Source organism: Ochotona princeps, chromosome 14 (genome assembly GCF_030435755.1).
Source record: "Ochotona princeps isolate mOchPri1 chromosome 14, mOchPri1.hap1, whole genome shotgun sequence".
Lineage (NCBI taxonomy): Eukaryota > Metazoa > Chordata > Mammalia > Lagomorpha > Ochotonidae > Ochotona > Ochotona princeps.
Window position 1 is genome coordinate 62,258,877 of NC_080845.1, and position 25,015 is coordinate 62,283,891.

Below are 25,015 nucleotides of genomic sequence, written 5' to 3' on the forward strand. Positions count from 1 at the left end.
GGGAGAAAACCAGAGAGCCTCAGAAAGCAGCTGAGCTGGCAGGTGCCCTGGGCTCCGATGGGGCCGACCTGGCAGCCAAAAGCTTACGTTTTGAGATTAATGGGTCAGAAGAAGAGGCAGTGAGTCATCCGCCAAAGCCACTCACTGAGGCCAGACTCTAGAAGGATATCGTCCCACCCACACCCATGGGAATGTCACCAGGCCGAGCAGAGACGTGCCGATCAAAGATCCGCCCAGCAGCCCCTAGCCCAGCCCACCTTTGTAGGAGGCCAGGCATGACCCAGACCATCCAGCAAGCCCAGGAACACACTGTCAGAAGGACAGACTTACAAGTCCTAATAGGCCTTATGCAAGATATGATGTCCCAGGCTCCCAATCGCAAGGAGGTGACTGCCCCTGAGATGCCCAGACATCACACACACACAAACACACACACCATGCCCAGACATCACACACACACACACACACACCATGCCTAGACATCACACATCACACAATACACTGTGCCCAGACATCACACACACATATCACATATCACATATCATACACATACACAAAACCATGCCTGGACATCACACACACACACACAAACACACACCATGCCTAGACATCACACATCACACACACACACACAGACATCACACATCACACACACAGAGCTGGGCTCTCACTGGCTCAGTGGGACCATACAATGTCAGGGGCAGGTGGTCCCCAGGGCAGATGTGGCCCTGAGCAACCTGACCAGGAGTGACTCTGCGTTTCAGAAAAGCATCTCTGGGTCCTGATGAACCAGACCCCTGGATCTGTGTTTCCACTACAAAGCGTGGCACTCGGGGCCCAGGCACCAGCATGCCACCCACGAGGGAGCAGAGTAACATCTGGGAAATGACACGCTCACAGGTAACTCAGGCCATTCTGAACCACCCACTCACATGAGTGCTCTTTCCTCCTGGTTTCTGCCCCCTGCTGCTGCTCACCTCTGCCATAGTGGCACATAGTACCCACCTACTGATCCTGGAGCAGAGGCCCTTAGGCAAGGGAGAAGCTGTGGGCACTACATGGGGTTGGGATCCTCTCCTGTTAGCCAGGACTACCTTGGAAGGGAAGATGCTGATAGCACAAATCATACACTGTGCAATCCCAAGCCCAGCTGGACCCATCCCACCTGCCCACAGGGAGTGGACAGGCCAGGGCCATATAGAGGCCTATAATGACTGCAGGCCTATAATGACTACAGAATTACAAGAACACTGGGATTTCCTGAGGGTACCCCCATGCACCACAGCTGTGGGAAGCCCCTTGCAGCACAGAGATAAGGATGGGTCAAGGACAACTGTAGGGATCTTTAGGGAAATCCATACCTGTGATTTGAAGGTGATTCAAAATTATAAGAGGGGCAGGCGCAGTAGCCTAGCAGCTAAAGTCCTCACCTTGAACTTGCCAGGAGCCCATATGAGTGCCAGTCCATGTCCCAGGTGCCCCACTTCCCATCCAGCTCCATGCCTGTGGCCTGAGAAAGCAGTCAAGGGCGACCCAAAGCCTTGGGACCCTGCACCCACGTGGGAGACCTGGAAGAGGCACCGGGCTCCTGGCTTAGGATCAGTTCATCTCTGGCCATTGTGGTCACTTGTGGAGTGAACCAACAAATAGAAGATCTTTCTGTCTGTTCTCTCTGTAAATCTGACTTTTTCAATAAAAAAAAAAAAATCTTCAAAAAAATTAGAAGAAACACTCTGAATGGAGCCTGCCTCACCTGTCCTACGCCAGCTAACTGGGAGGGCAGCTGCCCTGACGGGCTTCTCCCAGACCAGGCTCCTCCTTCTCCGGTGGCCCCTGTCACCATCCCAGGTCTCCTCCCTCCCTTGGAGGTGGGGTCCCGTGGGGTGAGAAGGTACATGGAGGCCACATACCCCTCACTCTCCTTATTCAAGGGGAGCAGAGTGTGGGGCAGACACAGTGAGCGGGTACCTGCAGAGCAGCCTTCACTGGCTTACATGGAGCTGGGATACAGCTAGGTTTGGGCAAGATGACAAACACAGGTCCAGCGAGCCTTGGGATCCATGGTCAGCATAGTCCTCCTGTCACCAGCGGCCTGGTGACACGCTTACAAACGCAGGGTTCCTTTTCTGAGAGGTCCTACAAACCCAGTTGTGCCTAGCTCTCCACCTGGCCTGCTCAATGGCCCCAGGCTTTGTGCACAGGACAGGAGGGACCCCTCAATGGGAAGTCCAGGAGCATGGGATCCATGCACAGTGCAGCAAGGAAGTGAGCAGATAAGTGTGGCCAGTCCTGCGGGGGCGGAAGGTGGGGGAGGCACAGAACTCAAACAAGGCTGAGTTTTCCACCCTGAAGCACATGGACTTGTGTCTCCTGTGCCTGTTAAGATGGGAGAGAAATAATGCGAACAAAACCTTTGTTGTAAATCAGCCTGTATATCAGCAGGGATCAGGGATCAATCTTCGGTTTCAGGAAGTCCAGGCCCTGCATCCTCGGGGATCCCCTCCTCCCTGGATCACACCACTGGGGCTGCAGCCCTGTCATGAGCACACACACCTTTGTGCAGGGAGCACTCGGAGCCAGCTCAGCCTCCACCGGGCACCCCTACCAAGGACCCAGGAATGACCACCTGTGCTCTCAGGCATCCCAGGACCGAGCAGAGCATGCCCACAGCCCAGTCATATGGTCTGCAACTCCCATCCTACATTTCTCAGGGCTTATACAACACGTTTTCAGGAATTCTCCAAGTGCTGTTGCTCAAGTGTGTCCACCTGGAGTGCTCCCTTGCATTTGGGCCTCAGGTTTCCATACTCTCCGTGTAGCCTTTCTAAGTGAGCCCAGGTCCCCATCAGCAACCACACAGCATCAGCAGGTATCTAAGTGCACAGAAGCAGACGCTGAGTGTCCACATGTATGCTAGGAGCTGAGAGCTGTCATTTAACATCTGTAGATGACGTGTAAGGACCTCGATCACTGAGCACATTTCCAAGAGTTTATCACCAAATACCTGACTATTCACAAGCAACCACCCAGCATCCCCATCTGGGTGCATGCAGTCCTCACTACCACCCATATGCTGAGTACCCAGGAGCAATCAGCTTGGAGCTAGCACTTAGCATCTCTAAGTGCCTGAATATTTGTAAATGACTGGTTCACATCTCTTTAAGGGCCTGAGTATTTCTAAGTATGTTTGCATCTGAAAGCACTCCTTTAATGCCTGTAAGTGCCCAAGTATCTACAGGTAACAATGTAATATTATTGTTTAGCATCTGCAAGTACCCAAGTATCTGTGAGTTCCTGTAAGTACCCAGGTAGCTGCAAGCAGTCGCCATAGTGTCTGAGTTCTGTAAGCTATCACATTGCATCTGTAAGTGTTTTAGCACTCTTACCTCACCCGAGTTCCAACAGGTAATCACATGGCATGTGTGAGGGCTTGGGTGTTTCAAAGTGATTATTAGCACCCGTCACTGCTCAGCTATATGCAGCTCATCACTCGGCTGCCAGTACTCCTCTGGTGTTTACACATCAATAAGTACTGAGTAACTGTGAGTCCTCCTTTGGTATCTGTAAATATCACAGGACCTGTCCCAAGTCCCAGCTTGCCATCCCTCTGTACAGTGACTGCGGGAGAGAAAACAGCACAGATGGCTAGGGGAGGCTAAGGTCCCCTGGGCCTGGGGTGGCCTCAGGACTGGCCACTCTGTGGGCATGTAAGGGCAGCTGCTGTTGGTGGCAGGACAGACCTGCTGCTCTGGGATACAGTTACTGCTCCTGGTGCCCTGGAAGAGGACTAAAAGAAAAGCCTGCAAAATCTGGAATGAGAACACCACCAACACCACAGGATGGTCCCAAAGGAGGGGAGGGGCTGACGGTGAGGGGCTCCTTCAGCGCTGAGCAGTCTACCTGCAGCCTCCTGCCCCCTGCGTGTTCATGGGGGAGGGCGTCACAGCAGAAAAGAGCATGCCAGAAGCACCAGGAGACCTCAGCCCAGCTCAGCCTGCAGGGTCAGGAGGCCTGGGGCCACCAAGATACTCAAACAAACCTCAGTGTCTATAAAACCCAGCGTTCATAAAATCAGTTGAGGGGCCTCTATATAGCGCACCACACTTGCAAATACAAGAATAACATAACACACCTGGAACAAACAGGCATGAAAGCTGCAGGAAAACACAACCTTGACCTTCCCCATCAGGGTCTGTTCTCCTCTGGCGTGTTTCCGAGTTTCACTGACGAAGCCCAGCCATCCTATTACGTACACGGCACTCCCTTCATGTTCCGTCATGGGCACGTGCCCTACACCACAAATCGTCACTGGTGGTGACTGCCTAGCTTGTTATTGTGTGAATACAGCGTCATTTCCTTCATCATCCCCTTAGTTCCGGCAGCGACAGCGTGGGTTTCTCGAGACATTAAATGAATAACCCAAAAATGCCTTCTTGTATACTTTAAACCCTGCGATGGTGGACTTTTAGCACGCCATCTAGAGAAAAGGCATACCTCTTTAAAAATCACAAGCCAGTTTTGCAGTGGCAACTCCAGCAGTTTCTAGGGAAACCAGTTGTATGTAGACGTAGAAGCTCTGGAGAAAATCCTCAGAGACTTGACTCACATCCAATCACAAGGGAAATGGAGTGCATGGTCCTACTCACAGAGCTAGAGACTCCAGACCCAGGGAAAGCCTGGTCCTTGGGCCACCCAGCTCCAACCGCATCAAACTGGGGGCACTGCAGCCCCTAGACACAACCCTGGAAGAAAAGGTGGGAGTCAAGAAGACTTCATCTGGGGCCCAGGCACTGTGGCACTGTGGCCAGTTCGGCTGCCTATGAAGCCAGGATCCCATATCAGAGTGCCGGTTCAGTCCTGGTTGCCCTGTTTCCTATCCAGCTCCCTCCTATTGCAGCTGGGAAAGCAGGCGAAGCTGGTCCAAGTGTTTGGGCCCTGCCACCCACATGGAAGACTTAGATACAGTTCTGGGCTCCTACCTTTGGCCCGGACCAGCCCTTGTCATTGAAACTCTCTAGAGAGTAAAGCAAGGCATTCTCACTCACTCCACCTTTAAAAAAAAAAAAGGGTAGGGGGTAGTCCTGACATCATCAGAACTCTAAGCCCCACTACTGTACTTCATGAGTTCCAAGATCAGATCCAACGTCTGCTCTCTGAACACCTTTAAAGCCATATGGGGGCCGAGTGTAACGGCTCAGTGGCTAAATCCTCACCTTGCGACCACCAGGATCCCACATGGGTGCTGGTTTGTATTCCAGCTGCTCCACTTCCCATCCAGTTCCTTGCGTACGGCCTGGGAAAGCAGTGGAGGATGACAGAAAGCCTTGCGACCCTGCACCCACATGGAAGACTCAGAAGAGGATCCTGGCTCCTGGCTTCAGATCAGCTCAGCTCCAGCCATTGTGGCCACTTGGGGAGTGAAGTAGTAGATGGAAGATATTTCTATCTCCCCTTCTCTCTGTAAATCTGAAAATAAATAAATCTCAAACAAACAAAAGAAGCAAACGGCACAAGACAAACAAAGATGAGAAATAGACACTAAATCCTTGGAGGCACAGACAAATTAGGGACACTGGAGGGCTGGTTTGAGCCCAGGCTCCTTTGCTTCCCATCCAGCTTCCTGCTGATGCGTTTGGGGAGGCAGCAGGTGATGGCTCAGGAACTTGGATCCCTGCCACTCACCGGGGGTTCCTGGTTTCAGCCTGAGTCAGCTTGCGCTGTTGCAGGCGTCTGGGCAGAAAACCACCTGTCTCTCCCTTTCTCTCACTCTCCCTTTCAGCTTAGATAGGTAAACCTTTAAGAAGAAATTAGGAGGGCCCGGCATTGTAGCCTAGCGGCTAAAGTCCTCGTCTTGAACATGCCAAGATCTCATATGGATGCCGTTTCTAATTCTGGCGGCCCCACTTCCCATCCAGCTCCCTGCTTGTGGCCTGGGAGGGCAGTCGAGGACGGCCCAAAGTCTTGGGACTCTGCACCCACGTGGGAGACCTGGAGGAAGTTCCTGGCTCCTGGCTTCGGATCAGCACAGCTCCAACTGCTGTGGTACCTTGGGGAGTGAATTATCAGATGGAAGATCTTCCTCTCTCTCTCCTCCTCCTCTCTGTATACCTGATTTTGCAATAAAAATAAATAAATCGTTTTTAAAAAGAAGAAGAAATAAGGAAGGACTAGAGGCTTGAAGCAGTGATGTAGCTGCAGGCCTCCAAGAAGAGGTGCCTCCTGACGGCCCTTCCAAAGGGCAGGTTATATTCCTGACAGATGCCAGCTGGGCCTTCTCTGGCAATACAAGCCCAGCCAGGTGGGACTGGGCCCAAGTGCAAGGCCATGACCACTTCTGACCTCCGTGCTGTCCACGAAGGCTCCTAGGTCATATTCTCATCTGTGAAATGGCCTTGTGTATGGAGTGGGCAGCAGACCTCATATATCCCAGCCACAGCTCACTGTAAACACACAAGCAGTGAGACGGATGGATGGACAGACGGCAGCACGCCTTCTGCCACAGCTTCCAACGCATGCTGCCACAATCCCAACCAGCAATGGGAGGAAGGCACTTCACTCCCTATGTGGCACCCAGCAGGTGAGACTTCAGGAAGTGCCCTCAAGGGTTAAGCTTGCAAGTGGGCAAGTGCCACTGGGAGCAACTTCAGCAAGGTCCCAGCATCCCAGTAGCCCAAAGAAGCAGCAACAGGGGCCCCACATGGCACTCCTGTGGGTTAGCAGTCAGCTCGGGATCCATGGCATGTTGCTCAACTCCACAGAGGCCCCACCAGGCAGGGGCTAAAGGAGGAGATCCCAGAGTCCCAGAATTCCAGCAAGTAAGAAACACAGGTCCGCCAAGGAACCCCAGCACCTGCTTTCCTTCACCAGGTCGCAAGAGCATGCTCAGCTGACTAGCAGAGGGGGGAGATGAAGCCTGGGAATACAGGACGGCTTTTCAATAATGGGTACGAGGCAAGGAACGGGTGGGAAGGGAGGGCCCAGAGGCAAGGGAGGATGCCACAATCCTAAATCCAGTCAGGGAGTCCCATGTGCACCTAAGGTGCCTGTGAAGGCCAAGGCTCCAGGTTGGGGGACGTATGGATGTGATGTTCCAGGGAGCCCTCCCAGGGAAGAGGAAAGCAGAAGGCTTCCAGCTCTGGTGATGGCTCTGGCTTCCCAGAGTCCCTGGGGTGCTGGTCTTCCAGGGCTAAAGCTGCCCCTGGAGGCAGTGGTTTCCTTCAGAACAAAAAGTAAGAGAGGACGCTGGCCCTGCTGGGCCCTGACTCATGGCGCAGCCTCAGTTTCCAGGTCTGGGGTGTGGCGCTTAGACCAAATGCCCCAGTGCTCCCATGTGTGCCTTCCATTAGAGAGCACTGTAGCAGGCAGGGGCCTGGGTGAGACTCCATAGGCACCTGGCAACAGAGGCCAATGTTACTAAGTCTGACCTTCCCCAAAGAGGAACTTGGGAATTCATGGCTGGGATACCCTGATGCTGGCACAGAGGATGGTTCTAGGTACCAGCAGCTCTGCAAACTTGCACTGGTGATTGTACATCACAGGTACTATTGCGGTCAGCTCCACACACCCTTGCCAAGTGGTGCCAGGTCCCTCTCCTGCACCTTGCAGCACCCACGAATGGTAGGGTGCTCGTGCTGGGACTGAGAAGCCTCCAGAGCTGCATTAGGGCACATGGGGAGAAGAGGCGCCTCAAAGACACAAACCAGACAAGGACATTCAGAGCCGTGGGGTGCTGCTCAGGTCTGCCAGGGTCACAAGACAAAGTGAGTCACAGCCACAGGAGCCCAAGTCACAGGGTGACAGGTGCAAGACCTTTAGGGTGGCTCTCAGCAACCCTGTGGATGGTGATGTGGGACATGCACATAGGGGACAAGGGGCCAGGAGTATGCAGGGACGCCTGGCACTGTGCTTGTAGCTTCTCTGGAAAGCTGTAATTCCTAACTTAGCAGGAAGAACAAGAGTAAATGAGGGCCTCAGGCAAGCAGAGAGCGAACAGGGGGCATCCCCGTCATCCAACCTCACAGCCTCCCCTGTTTGCCCTGCTTTCAGCAAGCGTGGGGACCATGGACACGGTCCTGCGAGCCCAGGCAGAGAGGGCTGCCACGTGGCTCAGACCTTGGGAGAGTGCACACTGAAACGGCACTGGAGACTCTTCCACCTTCTAGGCAGCACTGGTGCGATGCCCAGGTTGTGGAACTGAAAATCTCAAACTGCCATCTCCTTCCATCCGGCAGCTTTCCTTCTTGGACTTGATCCAGCAGATGTCTACACAAACGCACAAGGTCAGGGTTTCCACTGCGCAATACTACAGGAGCACCAAGGGAACCCCAAGGCGAACGCAGCTGGGACCAGAGAGTGGAAGACGCAGCACTCCACACACGATGATGTCTGCAGGTAGGTGGGAGCTTTTAGGACCACGTGACACCTCTGGACCTGCAGCCCAGTGGGTTCCAAGCACAAGCTACTTTTTACTTCTCGCCCCCGCTCTCCCCCTTTAACCAAGTACAAATGTTGCTTCTGTAAAATAATTTGAAAGCTTTCAAATGAATAAATGCATGTCAAAATAAATCATATAAATCATTATATACTAATTTTTCCACCAGATAAGGTTGCAACCTATTTGGAAGAAGGTTTGCGGTTTCTTGACCGCAGCAGACGAGATTCGGCAATGACAAAAAACATTCCAGGCTGTCACAACTGGGCCACAGGGCTGGCACTGCTGGTATCTGATGGGTGGGAGACAATGCATGAGCAAACCTCCCTCCGCAAAAAAATAGAATTCTCCAGCACAGACCAAAGGCCCACCATGCACCTGTTTCCCTCCACCATGGCCCATTCCAGTTCTCAGTATTGAGCCCCAATCCACTCGCTTGCAAAGCTCCCTTCTGCAGCCATGAGTTTAGCACCTGGTCCCTTCCCGGTGCTGCAGCTGGGAGGCTGCTCTGCAGACAGAACTGAAGCGAGGAGACAGGCTGTCCCCTGCATCCCCTTACAGCACCCACAAGCACCAAAGGTGCTTCCTTCAGCACAAAATCCCCAGGATCACCCTAGCACTGCCTTCAGGACCAGGGCCAGAGTGTGCCCTGGGCAGGAGCATGCTCTGTGGCATCCCACCCACTTGGCTTCGTGCTTAACAGCAGCAGAGTAGGTGCTACGGGACCAAGGTAGGCAGGGGATCCAGGTTGCCTGGAGAGGGTGAATAGGCGGGTGGGAGCAGATGGGCAGAGGACTGGCCATCCAAAGTCAGATGGGCAGAAGAGTCCCAGAACAATGCTGGGCTGGGAGAACCTGGGGGCCAAACAGCAGCTACAATCCCCCGTCCAAGGGCCACAGGTGGCTAAGAGCAGGTGCAGCAACCGGCAGGTTCAGACTCCTCCAAAGGGCAGGAACGATGATAGTATCAGACACCCTCACCTGAAGCTCCTACGCCCCTAACCTGGACTTCCCAATTCCTCACCCTGGGCCTCCCTCCCTATAGCGTGCCATGATCCCTGGTCTCCTGCCCCGCAATCCACACCTTCCGTGGCTCTTTGAAACAACTTTGTAAAGTACAAACTAGAGAACACCACACCCCGTCATAACCCTACTGCCATGAACATGAACGGTAAACCCCACTTGTCACCTCCCTCTGCCCTCGGAGCTGGCCCCACACAGCCCCTCCCACACAGTGGGCTCTGACCAGAACCAAACTATGGGCAGCTGGTGAGGAGGGCCATGCCTGCCCCATGGGGCCACCACCTCCTGCCCCAGTTCCAGAAGTGTGCTGCCATAAGTAATGCATCCCAGGGTTTAAACCAGAGCGCAGTCCTCCAAGGTACTCGGGAAATGTCACCAGCTGGGTGACAGGACAGATGAATGAGGAGCCAAGCCCAGACACGGGTAAACCTCCAAAGTGCCAGCATGGCAGGAGACTTGGGAATTCCTTGAGCAGGACATACAGTTGTCACACACAGCCAGGGGTGACAAAAAAAAGTCCTGCAGGCATCCCCATCTGGCCAGTGCCCTGGCTGGGACAAAGCCCAGTGCAGAGGAGGACATGGCAGGATGCTGCCCTCCCCCCATGGCCTCTTCCTGAGCAGACCGGGATGTGAGTTCCTTCAGGGAGCAGCTGTGAGGTGGCTAGCCAGGGTGCCAGTGCCAGATACAGACAGAGAGAGCACAGAGACCTCCCGTGTCCAAGGCCCAGCCACACAGCATCCATCAGGTGCTGCAGCCCCAGGCAGCAGAGGAAGGGCCACCAGAGCTCTGTCCACGTTTACAGCACCCTTCTCCAGCCCTGTTCCCTGAAGATGGACAGACCCAGGCTGCAGCTTCTGTCTGAACGTTGGGCTGCTAAGGACCTCAGGACTCTGGGTCTCAGTCTGCCCTGCAGGGAAATGGGAACTGAATGCCTGGAGTTAACTGCGTTCTCACAGCAGCAGTGCCAGGACAGCCCTGGGCGGGCTGGGGGAACTGGCAGAGAAAGCCCTCAAGCCCCCCAACACACACACACACACTGCCACCAGTGCAGCCCCCATGTTCCTGGGGAGCTCAAGGCAACCACTCCTCCAGCTTGCCCATGCTTTACCCAAAACCCCCAGGCAGAAGTTGCCTTGATGGGGTATTCTAGGCGAAAGTCACAGAGCCGCACAGAGACCCTCAGTCTCAGAGAACACAGAGCCATCACTGCGAGCCCCACTGCAATCAGCTGCCAGCTGGGACCTGGGGCCAGATCACTCTATGTGGCCATCAGACCCTCCAGAGCACACGTCTGAACCTCTGGGCCATCCCAGCCCATGCCGGGGCCAGGTACAGAGGTGAAGGAGTGCGCACTCCAGCCCTGGCTGTCAGAAACAGGCAGCCCCACTTGAGGAACCCAGTCCCCAGCACACAGCCCCTAGGACCCTGAGGACCCTCCAGCACCTGGCTCCTGTTCTCAGCTCATCCCTTCAGCCCCTGCAAAGCAGGGAGACTGCATCTCAGACCATGAGACGGGTGCAAGGGCCTCAGGTTCTCTACTGGCTGCCCAGTCAACTGCCCTCATGACCTTCACCCTGACTCACTGGCCCTCCAGCCCCAATAGAGCCACTAGTTCTGTGTGGTCTCTGACAACATGCAGCCTGGTCCAAATTCCACTTTGCACTTAACACTGGTCAGCCACCTCCCTCTCAGCCTTCACTCTGGCCCTTGGCCTTGGAAGGATGGGATGAGGGTGGGAGTGAGGTAAGATGTAGGTTTCCCAGAGCCCAGGACTCAGGGTCCCCTAGGCGCTCCTAGCCGACTTCCTTGTAAAGCACCCAGCTTCCTAGCCCCAAAGAGCAATCTGCCCCTCCAGCTAAAACACCCAAGGGACCTTCCCTTGCTGGCACATCCCCAGGACTTTCCAAGAAGCCTTCTTGAGCCTGGTGGACTCTAGGGCCAGCCTGGAGCTCCCTGTCCTGCTAGCTGCTTGCTCAGCACAGCTGACCTGTCTGCTACCTCATTCCCTCCGGACCTGCCTGCTTGCATATCCCAGCCTCTGCACCATCCACTGTCTCTCTTAGCAATGAAGCAACACTGTTGGAAAGCAACCTAGACACATACAGCCCCTGCACATCCCAGCCCGAAGAACGCCGTTTCTTCTGAGCCTCAGGATCCATGGCACCTGCCAGCATCCCACACCTCACTCTCAAGAGCCCTGGGATCATCCCAGCAAAGCTCCCTCAGCAGGGACTTCATGAGGTCAAAGAGGGGAGCATGGGATTCAAGGGAAAAGGGTTTCCCGCACCCAAACAGGACAGTTCGCAGCCCTGCATCTGTCACAATCATTCCACAAAAACATGTGGAGAAACAGAAGGTAGGTGCGCTGGGCACGCCAGCCTCTGAGTGCACACATGTCACCGGGTCCTGGAAACTCTGTCACCACACATTAGGGTGACAACAAAAGCAAATAAAACCACTAGCGATGAACAATCTCAAAAGGCAAGTGGGAAACTAATTCCGTTCAACAACATCCAAAGGAATCAGACACGCAGGAGAATCAATTTGCCCAAGGAGATGGGACACACATGCTGAAACCTACTAAACATTACAGGCACAAGGATAGGCACCTTATGTTCATGGGCTGGAAGACTTTGTTAGGATGGGCACCTGGGGCACTCAGTCCTGGCTACACTTCCAGCTCTGTTGTTTCTTTGTTTTGTTTTTGTTGTTGTGTATGTGTGTGGTTTGGTTTTTTTGTTTGTTTGTTTCTGACAAGCACCATGGGAGACAACAAAAGATGGCTCAAGTACTTGGGTCCCTACTGCCTGAGAGCCAGACAGAGCTCTAGGCTCCAGACTTCATCCTAGCCTGGTTCCAGCTATTGAAACACCTGGACAGTAAAGTGTCAGATGAAACATATTCTCTCAGGCCCAGCGCGATAGCATAGTGGTTAAGGTCCTCGCCTTGCACACACCGGGATCCCATAGGGGCACCAGTTCTAATCCCGGTGGCCCCGCTTCCCATCCATCTCCCTGCTTGTGGCCTGGGAAAGCAGTGGAGGATGGCCCAAAGCCTTGGGACCCTGCACCCATGTGGGAGACTAGGAAGAGCTCCTGGCTCCTGGCTTCGGATTGGCTCAGCTCCAGCCGTTGTGGTCACCTGGGGAGTGAATCATCAGATGGAAGATCTTCCTCTCTGTCTCTCCCCCTCTCTGTATATGTGCCTTTCCAATGAAAATAAATAAATCTTTAAAAAAAAATTCTCTCTCCCACTCACTCTCTGTCACTTTCTCTCCCACCTCCCCCGACCCTTAAATAGATAATAAATAATTTTTAAAAATCTTAATACAGTTAAGATGACAATGCTATTCAAAGCAACCTACAGTTTTAACAGCATTCCTATCAAAATTCCAACAGGCTTTATTTTTTTTTTTTTTGGCAGAAATGAAGCAGCAAATCTTCAAATTCACATGGAGTTGCAGATGCCAAAGAACCAAAACAATCTTGAAAAATCACGAATCTCATTTCAAAACTTACTACAAACCTTCATGATTCAAAACAGCATGGTATTGGCACAAAGACAGGACATGGAAACCAAGGGAACAGAAGGAAGAGTCCAGAAATAAACTCATATATATATATACGGTCAAACAATGTTGACAAGTGTGCCAAGGCCATCTAATGAGGAAAAAACAGCACTTCCCAAAAAATACGGCTGAGAGAATGGACATTCCACAGGCAAAAAAAATCAAAACTGGATCCTTCCCTTACAGAGTTTACAACAATGAGTTCACCATGTACTAAAAACCTCAATGAAAGAGTTTGCTGTAAAACATTCCGGGAGTTTGCACTGTAGCGCTGCGAGTACAGCCACCAACCACAATGCCTGTATCCCTTGTGAATACTGTTCATGTCCCAGCTACTCCACTTCCAGGCAGCTCCCTGCTAAGGCACCTGGGAAAGCAGTGGCACACGGCCTCAGGTACTTGGCCCCTGCTGCCATGTGAGAGACCAGGATGGAGATCCAGGTCCCTGGCCTGGGCCTGGCCTAGCCCCAGCCCTTACAGCCATTGGAGAAGCAAATCAGTGGACAATGTTTCTCTTTCTCTCTCTCTCTCTCTCTCTGCCTTTCAAATAAACAAATCTAAAAAAAAAAAAGCAGAAGAAGGTATTCACAAATCATTACCAAGCATGTTAACAGATGTTCAATCACTAGTCATAGCAGAAGGCATGGTAAACCACAGCGATGCGACTTCACTCACCGAGGCAGCTACAGTACAGAGGAAAATAACAAGTGCCGGCAAGACCGTGGAAAACTAGAACACTCGCACGCTGCTGGTGAGAATGTAACCTGACCAGCCCTCGCGCCGTTGCTGGTTACTCACAAAGGTAGACATATGGGCAGGACACAGATGCACAATGGATTAAACCTTCATTTGAGATACCGATATCTCCTATCAGAGTCCCCGGGGTTGAGTCCCACCCCTGCTCCCAATCCAGCTTCCTGCTAATGCACCCACGGGAGGCAGCAGACGCCCAAGTAACCAGGTGCCTGTGTTCCGGGTCCCACCTTCAGCCTTGCCCAGCTCTGGCTGTTGTAGGAATTTGGGGAAAGAATCACTGGATGGAAGATATGTCTCTCTCTCTCTCTCTCTCCCTCTCCCTCTCTACCTCTCCCTCTCCTTCTCTCTCCCTTGTTCTGCTTTTTAAATCATAAATTTTTTTTTTCAAATTGGTTAAACAAAGAATTAACATATGATCCAGTAATTCCACTCCTAAATGTAAACCCCAAAGAATTGAAACAGGTGTTCAAGCGAACAGTGCTTACAGCGTCATCTACAACAGCCATATGTGGGAACAAGGCCAGTGTCCGTCACGATGAACAGATAACCCGTGGCCCAACCTACAGGGGAACAGTACCCAGCCATAAAAATCAGTGATCCTCTGATACAGGCTGCAACGCTCATAAACCTCAAAAACATGATGTTTAGTGAAAGCCAGACACACAAGGTCACATATTGTATGATTCTATTTATATGAAATAGACAAGATAGATAAATCCATAGAGACAGAAAGCAGACTGCTGGTTGCCAGGGGCTGGGTGGTGGGGGGACAGCAGAGCGACTGCTTGATGTGCACAGAGTGAGGAAAAAAAATGTTTGGGAACCAGACAGAAGTGACAGTCGCACAACACTACGAATGCACTAAATGCTACTAAACTGTTTACTTTACAATGGCTAATTTTATGTGTGTTTGGCCTCAATTAAAAAAGAGAGAGAGATGAAAAGCTAGTTTCTCCACTTGCCTGCATAGACACCATAAAGACCTGTGCACTCTGAGATGGAAGCCAGTCACTGGTGGGATTCTAAATACAGCTTTCCGTGGGTGACCCAGCACTTGGGCGGCAGGGGAAGTCCAAGGGAGAAGTGGACAGACCCCACCTACCTACCCCCCCATCAAACCAGAGCTTGCAGCCAGGGGAGCGCCGCCATCATCACCTCCCAGTGTCAGGAATCAGTCAGCAGAAATGAGGAGCCGGAGAAGGAGGAACACAGACACGGGTGCCTCGTGGCAGAAGCAGGGCCTCCTGGGAAGGGAACCACCTCCTCTGCCTAGCCTGGCCCTCTGCGGTCCTCCATGATGTCCCTACCCCTGCTACACTGTCATACTCACAGCTACTGGTTGTTATCAGTCCCTGGTATTTGTTCAGGCCACTGAGCTAAAAGTGTGCAAACCAGAGAGACGCCAGCTCCTCACCTGCACCCCACCCTGTGCCCACCTGCAGCACTGCGAAGGACTTCAACAGAGCCCGTGACCTCCATGAGGGCTGCCTCTGCACACAGCCCGCCCCAGCCGCCATCCACGAGGAATCACACACTCCCAAGTGTTTCCCCCGCAGCACAACATCAAAAAAGAGTCAGTGGGACTGGCCTTGTGGTGCAGTGGTTATGTCACCGCTTGCAATGTCAGCATCCCATAAGAGTCAATCAGAGTCCTGGCTGCTCTACTTCTAACCCAGCTTCCTACTAATGTACCTAGGAAAGCAGCAGAGGATAGCATAACTATTTGGGCACCTGCCGCTCAGCACAGGAAGCCGGGATGGAACTCCTGGCACTTCATTTTTCACTGGCACAGACTGGCTGCTATGGCCATTTACAAAGTAAACTAGCAGATGGAAGACCTCTTGCTCTCCCCAACTCTGCCTTCCAAAAAAGAGTCAATGAACTTTCCTTCCCCCATACCCTGAGTTCAGGAGTTGGGGTCACTCAGCACATTCCAAAGGGGCCCATATACTAAATCTTTCCATTCTTCTGAGATAACGACCTGACACATACAAGATACCAGGAAAGAAAAAAAAAAAAGAGTGCCTGGGTGGCAGGCTCAGAAGCAAGCCCCCCCCCCCCGGACCCCGCTTCTGCGCACATCCACACTCTCTGCAGCCACCAATGAGTGATGTCCAAGTGACCCGGACAGACATGGGCTGCCGGCCGGAGGCTCACACCGAGACCCTGCCTAGCCACGAGACTTCTTCGAAAAGCAAACCCTCCAGGAATGCACATGAGCTCTGCACCAAGCGGCTGCCTCCAGGAAACCTCCCACCCCCCCCAAAAAAACGCCACAGGCGGGGACACTAGTTCTGCCCTCTGGAAGTCAGCTGGACAGCCCTCCTTCCTCCTCCAGGGCTTCTGCAGTTCGTACAAGAAGAGAGTCATTTAATTAGCTGATTAATTAATTAAAATGATTAATCATGACCGTCAAGCAAATCACAATGCCATCTCTGTGAGAAGGGTCCTTCTCCCAAGCCTTCAGCATCTGAAGCTCTGGCCGCCGCCAAACTCCAACGTTAGCAGCCACCAAGACTCTGCCAGAGTTTCCATTCCTAGCACCCATTCTGTTCGCCTGTACCCCAGGCTTCTGGTTCAGACTCAGTTCTAAGGCAGGACATGGAGACTTGGTCCTGGACAGGATGGGCACACAGGGGCCAGGTGAGCCCTGTCCATTGAGATGGCTGCACCCCACCTTCGGAGCATCTCCAGAAGTCACCGTCTCCCAATGCAAGTCCATACTACCTTCTGGGTACACATCCTTTCCTCTCTCACCTGATGTGGTGGCAGCTTCCTGGCTATCTCCTGCCCCACCTGCTCCACCTCTGTCCCCACAGCAGCCAGGGGGAACCCATAACAGCCCCAGTCTCCTCCCATCCCTCCTCTGTTCAGGGCTCAGCATTTCCTTAGATCTGCCCCCAGACCTCCTCGCCCCCTCACTTCTCTACTCCCCTGGGGCTGGCTCACCTCTGGCTGCAAACCAGAGGGAACTCCCCAAGTGCTGGTCTAACTTCTCAAGCCTGGCAGAACAATCTGCGCAGCCAGGCAGCCCTAAACCCATCCAAAGGCTGCACAGAATCATGCCTAGCCACACACTGAGGGAGGGACAAGTGGAGCTTCTGCCACCTGCACAGCTTCCAAGCTCTCACAAACACCAAAGTGCAACAGAACAAGCCCTTGTGTGGGGGCTCCAAGGTGACTTCCTGTCCAGGGACGTCTGGCAGTTTCCAGGACTGTTCCTGCTTCCCAGTGGTGGAAAGCCTTTAGATCAAGTTAATGACACGGTAAGCAGCCAGGGCATCAGTCTGCCCAAGGGATCAAGGTGGGGACCACAGCACTTAGCTCAAGCAGTTCTGCAAGCATACAGCACCCAGGGGGAATAGGACAGGCTCCTGACACCTGTGTGGGGTGCACACATCTCTGCCTACCAGGACAGACAGCACATACTGGACAGCAACCAGCCTCATCACCTCCTGCCAGGTCCTGTCCCAAAATCCGTCCCTTCCAAGCCAAGGCCTGAATTTCAGGGCAGCCCTGGGGCCAGAGCAGGATGTATAAGCTGACAAAGCAACCCTCAGCCAAGGTCAAAGATGGGGTTAGGGGAGCAACCTTGTGAGGAGAGGCTACTCCGGAACAGAATACTCCCCAGCAAGGAGTGCCTCTGTCTGCAGCCCCTCCAGGGAATGTAAGATGAAGGGTTCCCAGGACCAGGTGACTGCTTTTCCTATTCCAGGAGGCGCTCAGGAGAACACTTGAAAGGGTGCTGACTTAGAAGCCAGCTCTGATCCAAACCAGGGGATGCTCCACCAAGTCCTCAGCCCCAGTTCCCAAGGACAAAGACTCAGATTCTGTGAGTGTGGAAGACTCAAGGACCTTCTCTCATATCCCTTCCATAACAAGGCTCATCGGGGCAGGTGCTGTAGGGGCCACAGGATAAAGTACCACTTGGGATGCTTACATCTTCTCTAGACTACCAGTTTGAATCTCAGCATTCCTGTTCATGCTCCCTGGAAGGCAGGGGGTGCTTGGGCCTCCCCCATGCAGTGGGAATGCCTAGTTCCTGGCATCAGCCTGGCTTAACCCTGGCTGTCATGGGCATTTGGCGAGGGAAATAGATGGAAGAGCTTGCTAACTCTCTCCCTCTCTCTCTCTCTCTCTCTCTCTCTCTCTCCCTCTTTCTCTCTCTCTCCCTCCCTCCCTCTACTTTTTAAGTACATAGAAACAAAGACACTGCTTTTGAAACTCTGGGACTTACTCAAAGAATGTAATATGACCACAGGTGGGTCAACAGCAAAAGTTTGTTAACTTTCATGGTTACTGTGGACTGCAAGTTACTAATGTTCTATTTCAGGGAATGATACAAAGTTTCCTTTTATAAGAAACATTCCCCATAGTAAAGAGAGGTGAGGATTACATGCAATGGGGACTCTGAAACAGAAAAAAAGACATCAAAGTAGGGGAAATCCGGTTCCATCAATGTGAATAAAGGCCACAGGCCAGGTACCAGCTACGGTAGCTATCACATGAGCACGGCAGTTATGCAAGATGCTAACCTGGGAGAGGCAAACTGAAGGGGACCTTGTGTAGAGAAACTAAGACTCTAAGACCCCTCAAACTACAAAGTTAAGAAGTGCTTAAACTTGCAAGAGAAGTGAGCTGAAATGCAAATTGGGCAATAAATGGCTGCACAGGTGGTCCATGTGGAGAAGCACTTGGGAGTGGTAGCACACCTTCATCTTGCAGATGGCAAGAATAACCCTGAAAGGGGCCAGGGCCCACCCCGTCCACACAGCCCCAGGCCCTGGGCCAACCTTCAGTCCACCATAGCCCTAAGTCACTCAGGGAACCAGACACACCAGGGGTGGGAAGGGGTCCTTTCCCAGGGTCCCCCCAAAATTCTCTCTAAGGTCTCAAATGTCACATCTTCCCCACCCCCAGCATGGACCAACAGAGCAAATGATATCAGCCCTGCTCCCCTGCCTGCCCCTTGTTCCCGGGTCTTGACCTGGTCTCAGCGTCCAGCGCAGGAAGCTGAGCACAGTGCAAAATGCCTCACGAGCCCTCTCACCCTCACCAGGCAGGGCACCATGTGTGGGTGCCCAGAAGCTGAGTCAAGGGCCCAGAGGGTGGGGATGGGAGGCTGGAAAGCCCTTACCGTGTTTAAGGATGTCTAGGGGCCAGCTTCGCAGCCAGCAAGGCTTTCATCGTCCTGCTCTGAACAGAGCCCCAGGCAGCTGCAATCTCCCAGGTCTGAGGGATCCCAGCCCTGGGCATCCCAGGAAAGCATCCTCCTGAGAGGCCCAGGAGATGTCAGAGTGTGTCCCCAGCCACACAAGAGAGGTGAGGATTACATGCAATGTGGACTCTGAAACAGTCCCCGCTGTCAGTCCACAGTCTCCTCCCAGGTGCCCCTCTACAGCAGGGAAGTGGGACCTGGGCACAGAGGGGACCAAGTCCTGCTCCATCCTAATACCCTGACCCCCACAACTGCTTGGGGACATAGTGGACTGAGGCCACAGAACACATGTAGGAGCGTTTGAGGACAGGCAACGCATCCTCAGCGCTCTCAGCAGGGGCCTGCAGGGGGGTCTCCACTCTGGAAGAAGGATCCAGAGCTATGATTACCCTCTCCCGTACCCCTAGGCTTCTCCGTGCCACCGGAGCCTGGAGCTTCAGAGGGCAGGCAGCCTTGGCCAGTCCTCGGAGGCCCAAATACATCGCACAGGCAAAGTCGCACACAGAAGAACCTGTCGGAGCAGTTCAGGCAGGAGTATTCCTCCTCTTCCTCCTGACGCTTCTACTTCTGGGTGGGAAGGGCCCTCGGCTCGTGAAAAGTAGGCACCAGGCCAAGTCATGGCCACAGGCAAGGGCCTGGAAGGCGGGTTTCAATGTCTCTAGGCTCACCTCCTGCCCCCTCCCCACCTTGCTTAGATAGCACAAGGGTCATGTCAAACTAGGGTGTCCCTGCCCGGTACAGAGGAAGGAAATGGGGAACCATGCAGGCCAGGGCGGAGGCAGCAAAGCCTGGCGCCCTCCCCGCGCACCAACACGACTCTGTCCCCGCAGTCCACGGGCAGGGTCGGCCCGCCGGGACAGGGTTCAGGGAGCAGCGGGCGGCCCAGCCCCGCCGCCACTCGCGCCTCTCGGGGACCCGCGCCGGCCGCGCGCCCGCCTCCCCCGGCCCGGCCGCCCGAGCCCGCGCGGGGAAAGTTCCTGCAACTTCGCAGGGGGAGGCGCGGGCGCAGGGCCTGGGCCTCCCTCCGGGCCGCCTCCGCGGCCGCGCGGCCCCGCTGTCAGGCGCCCGGCCGGGGCCTGGCCCCAACTTCCCCGCGCCCTGGCGCCTCCGAGCCGCCGGCCTCGCTTTGTGCGGGCGCCAGGCGCCCCGCCGGCCTGGCCCCGCGGCCCCCGCCCTGGGCACAAAAGGGCGCGCGGCGCCTCGGCCCCTGCAAGCCGAGTTCCACCAATCGTGCCCCCCAGCAAGCCGGCCTCCCCTTGCCGTCCCTGCCGAGCGGGCCGTCCCCGCGAGCTGTTCCCAGAGATCCGTCCCCGCCAGGCGGGCCCGGGTGCTGGGTGGCCGCGGCGGCCGAGCGTGCGGGAGGCGGCCGGGCCCGCTGCGCGCTCACCTGCCGTGGAACCAGTCCTTGCAGGCGTCGCACTCGATCATGAAGCGGGTAACGTCGTAGGGCAGCCGGCAGACGCAGTACACGGGCACCGTCGCCATGTTGCCGCGCGCGCCCCGCCGCTGCGCCGCGGTCGGGCCGGGCCGGGCCGGGCCGGGCCGCGCGGGGGCGGCGGGCGGGGGCGGCGGGCGCGGGCGGCGCCGCGGCCGGAGGACGGGCCGGGGGCGCAGACCGCCCGCGCGCTCCCGGCTGCGCGTCCGCACAATGCCGCGCGCGCTGGAGGCCGCGCCGGAGCCGCCCGGCCGCGGGGCTCAGGGCGCGAGTGTGCGCGGGCCGGGCCGCGCGCGGGACACAAAAGGGAAGGGACGCGCGGGGGCGGCGGGCGGGGAGCCGCGGCCCCACCGCAGGGACCCCCGGCCGCCGAGCGGCCTCTACGTCAGCGCCCCGGGTGGCGCCGCCTCCGCCCGCCGGCCTGGGCCCCGCTGCCGCTCGGGGAAGGCGGGCCGGTTGGAAGGTGGGCCGGCCGGGGGACCTCCCCGCGGGGACCAGGCGAGCCGAGGGCCTCTGCCGGGCAGAAAGTGGGCCGTGGTACCTGCTGGGGAAAGAAGGTAGGTTTAGACGTCCCTGCCAGGGGAGTGAGTTGGGCCAGAGGCACGGGGTGGGGGTAGGGAAGTGGGCTGCGGGGACTGCGAGAAGGGGACCCAGGAACCCCAAGGCACGACCGGCGGGCCGATCGGTGACCTTCGGCTGGGTCAAGGGGACTGTCAGGTGGGGTCTTTCCTCCCCCAGAAAGCAGAAAAGCTCCTGGACCCCAACTTTCTCCTGGCCTGGCAGCCGCGGCTGACAGCTGGCGGGAAGGAGGTGTTTCTCTTTGCCCTCCCTGCTTCAGTCTCAATTTGTGTCCCCACTTGAGGTCCTGGCTCAAATACGACAGTGTAACTTTTCCCCTTCTCTAAGCTGGAGACTTAGAGAAGTCCTAGACGGAGACGGGGTCCAGGGGACCCTCCCTGATGCTCATTCCCCAGGTGCCAGGGTAAGGGCCTCCAAGGGGCCCCAGAGTCTGGCCTGGGCGTGGGAGCTGCCCAGGAACCCCACTGAAAGCCCCAGACCTGGGCAAGGAGGCTTCCTTCCACACCACTGTGTCTACCAGAGAGGAAGCCAGGGAGGCTGGCATTGCTCCTGTCCTAAGCTGTCACCACCTCCCCTGCAGTGCCCTGGGGTCCTTTGGGGAGTGGGGGAGGGAGAGGTGGAAATCAGCTCTCCCCTTGGCCTCTGGCCACACTTGCCCTTGCATCCTTTGAACACCCGTGCTGGGTGGAGGCCACTTTAGTGGTAAGTCCTGTCTGACTGATGCTCCTAATCTGCTCTTCTCCCATTCCTACAGCAAAACGCACCTAGTGCTGGGGGATGCGGATCACTTTGAGGGGTTGGTGGGAGGGGAAGCATAATTCATGTTCCCAGAACTTTCATGCCTCAGGACACCCTGGACAAGGGGCTCTGGGGTACACAGCAGGCAGCTCTGGGAAGGTCCTTCCTCCTGTGGAACCAAAATCGGTCCTCAAGGCCCACCTCCTGTACCCAACAGGTGCCCTTCTGCTGATGTCAGAATCAGGCCCTCACCTGGAGACAAAGCATGAAGGGAGAGAGGAGTAACCCCATTCTCTCAGTCCTGGGAGCTGCCCCACATGGGTCCAGGAAGACCTCACTGCTGTTCTTTCACCCCCAGCTGCTGCTTCACCTAGCAGGCTCTGAGCCAGGACCAAGTACCACTGCCTTGTCTGGCATCAGCACCTTGCTGTCGGATAGTGAAGTGGGGCTCAGCCAGAGAAAGGTGGGCAGGCACTGCCCAGGTGCTGATGGATGTAGTCCTGTCCCCCTGCAACGCTGCGAGGGCAGTCAGGTGAGTGGTGCTGAAACCTCTTAGTGATCATCCTTCTACCAAAGCTGGAAACTTCTGAAAGCCCCTGTGTGTGGGGAGCAGCCCCGCCTCTCTCAACCCTTCCCTTTCCTTGTCTGCAAACAGAGAAACCAGCACCCAGCACGTGCCGTGTGTTTCCCAGGTGCAGGGTTCCTCGCTAAGGCTTCTCCAGGATCCACAGTGCCCCGGGAGGGCTTGGGTCACTGTGGCTGCTAGCCCACGCTGGACTGTCACATTGCTGCTGTTATTGGTGCCATTTTACAGACGTGAAAACTGAGGCTCAGAGTGTTTGCATGTCAGCCAGAAACATCAGCTCCGTGGGAGATGGAAGAGAATGCTAGAAGCCTGCACTCCTCTGAGTCTTGGACCTAGCTGAGCTTTGGGTCCCTCACAGAACTTGACTGTGGCACCCTGCCCTCCCTACCACCTGCCTCCTATCTCCACCCCTGGAGAACTCCTGTCTGCAGCCAACCATGTCCACTGCACTGTTCAAAGTCATCCTCAGGGTCAAACCAGTTTCCTCGCCTGCCCTTTCCTCTGCCCCTTCCCCCCTTCTCAGATACTCTAATTGGGCACCTACTGTATGCAGAACAGTGTAGAAGACATGGAGAATGGCTCATGAGGTTCCCATGTGGGGTAGAGGAGGACGGGGATGCCCTTTGAGAAGGTGACCTGGGAGAGCAGTGTGTTGGGTAGGAGGGAGGGAGTGCTGGGTCTGGGCCACAGGGAGACAGCAAGGGAAAGGTCTGGAGAGGTTGAGGGTGGAGGAAACTCAGTGCCATCATGTTCCCCATACCACGTGACCTGTGGGCCCAGACTTGATGCCCATGGCTTCTGCTGTCTGTGTCTCCACACTGCTGCCAGGCCTTCCACACTCCACAGGGCTGGGCTGCAATTCAGCATGTATCAATCAGCTGGCATCCGGAGGTCACCACCCAGAACCCAGTTGGCCTGGCCTGTGAGCCCCATCATGCCCTCTTCTGTTTTGGCACTCCAGGAACAATATGGCAAAGCATCACGTGCAGGCATGAGCATCTGACACAGGTGTGTTGTGTTCCCCCGCCACCCAACAGGTCATTTGTATGGAGCCTTTTGCATCATGCATTCAGTCCTGTTCTCACCCACGCAACAAAGGGTGTAACACAGGGATTTTGCGTTTAATTGTGGATGGATAGCCATAGTATAAAATGTCCATCTGAAGATGCCCTTAAGTATGCTCACATTACTCTGCAACCATCACCTCTATCCATCCATAGAACCCCTTCACCTCTGCAAACAGATTGCCCCGATTCATGTCCCTCACTCCTGGACCTTCCGTTCTACCTCCTGTCCTCATTAATTTGACTACTGTAGGGACTGCGTATCCGTGCATTCATACAGTGCTTGTCATTTGCAGCTTGCTTGCTTCATTGAGCAGGCTGTCCTCAGGGTACACTTGTAGCATGTTGTGATGTGTCAGAATCTCATGCCTTCTTAGAACTGCACAGTATTTCACTGTGTAGACCATGTTTTATCTGCCAGTGGACAGTGGGGTTGCTTACACCTTTTGGCTAGTGTGAATAGCTTTACTGTGAACACTGACATGCGTGTATCTGCTCTAGAACCTTCTTTGATTTCAGGTGCGTATCCAGAAGTGGACTCAACTTGCTGAGTCGTGTATGGTGCTGGTATTTTTGTTCGCTGGAAGGGGCACCAATCTGTTTCATTTCACAAGAGGTCCAGCTTTGCTACTCCCATGCCAACGTGTGCTTTCTGTTTTGTTCTGTTTTATACTAGCCATCAGAATGGATGTAAAGTGGTAACTTCTTATAGTTTGTTTTTGCATTTCCTTGGTGATTTCTGATACTTGGTATCAATTGTATGCATCTTGGCCATCTACCTATCATCTGTGCAGAAGTCAGTCAAATCTTTTGCCCATGTTTGACATGGGTCATTCGTTTCCTGGGTGTGGAGTTACAGGAATCCTTTATGTACAGTATTCTGGATATTAATCCCTTATCAGATATGACTTGCAAATATTTCCTCCCATTCCATCAGTTGCCTTTTTATTCTATTGATAATATTCTCTGTCCAAAAGTTGTTTGTTTGAACAAATTCTAAATGATCTATTGCTCCATTGTTGCCTGTGCTTTGGATTCATATTGCAGAAATGGTTGCAACATTCAGTATCATGAACTTTGTCCTTATGTTTTCTTCTAGGAGTTTTACATTTGTAGCTCTGTGTTGGATTTTCACTCTACTTTCAGTTTATTTTTGCCTGTGACGTAAGGTAAGTTCCCACCTTCATTCTTTAGCTTCTGGGTGTCAATTTTCTCAGCATTGTTGCTGAAGGGACTGTCCTATCCTTTCCCCATCAAAGGGGTTTGGCCCCTCTGTCAAATAAATACATTTTTAGTATACATGTGGGAGCTTATTTCTGCGCCCTCTATCCATTCCGGGTGGTGTGTCTGTCCCTATGCCAGTGCTGCCTTATTTTCATCACTATTTGTAATAAGTTGTGAAATCAAGTGTGAATTCTGTTTTTGTTTCTTAAGATTCCTTGGGTAGGGCCCAGTGCAGTGGCCTAACAGCTAAAGTTCTCGCCTTGTATGCGCCAGGATCCCGTATGGGCACCAGTTCTAATCCTGGCAGTCCCATTTCCCATCCAGCTCCCTGTTTGTGGCCTGGGAAAGCAGTAGAGGACAGTCCAAAGCCTTGGGACCCTGCACCCAAGTG

The 25,015-nt window shown here is 54.4% G+C and overlaps 2 protein-coding genes across 2 annotated transcripts in view; one reads left to right on the plus strand and one right to left on the minus strand.

The window, feature by feature from the left end:
* Positions 1-20,613, minus strand: part of PHF2 (PHD finger protein 2) — a 93,947-nt gene extending 73,334 nt beyond the window's left edge. The window contains exon 1 of the mRNA XM_058672981.1: positions 20,386-20,613. Within this exon, the coding sequence (XP_058528964.1) occupies positions 20,386-20,483 (98 nt within the window). The 5' untranslated portion in view covers positions 20,484-20,613. The remainder of the gene's footprint in view (positions 1-20,385) is intronic.
* Positions 20,482-23,557, plus strand: LOC131481849 (serine/arginine repetitive matrix protein 3-like). Its single transcript, XM_058672273.1, has 2 exons — positions 20,482-20,990; positions 23,183-23,557. Exons 1-2 carry the CDS (start codon positions 20,482-20,484, stop codon positions 23,337-23,339), a joined length of 666 nt encoding a protein of 221 aa, XP_058528256.1. The 3' UTR covers positions 23,340-23,557.
* Positions 23,558-25,015: the final 1,458 nt, after the last annotated feature.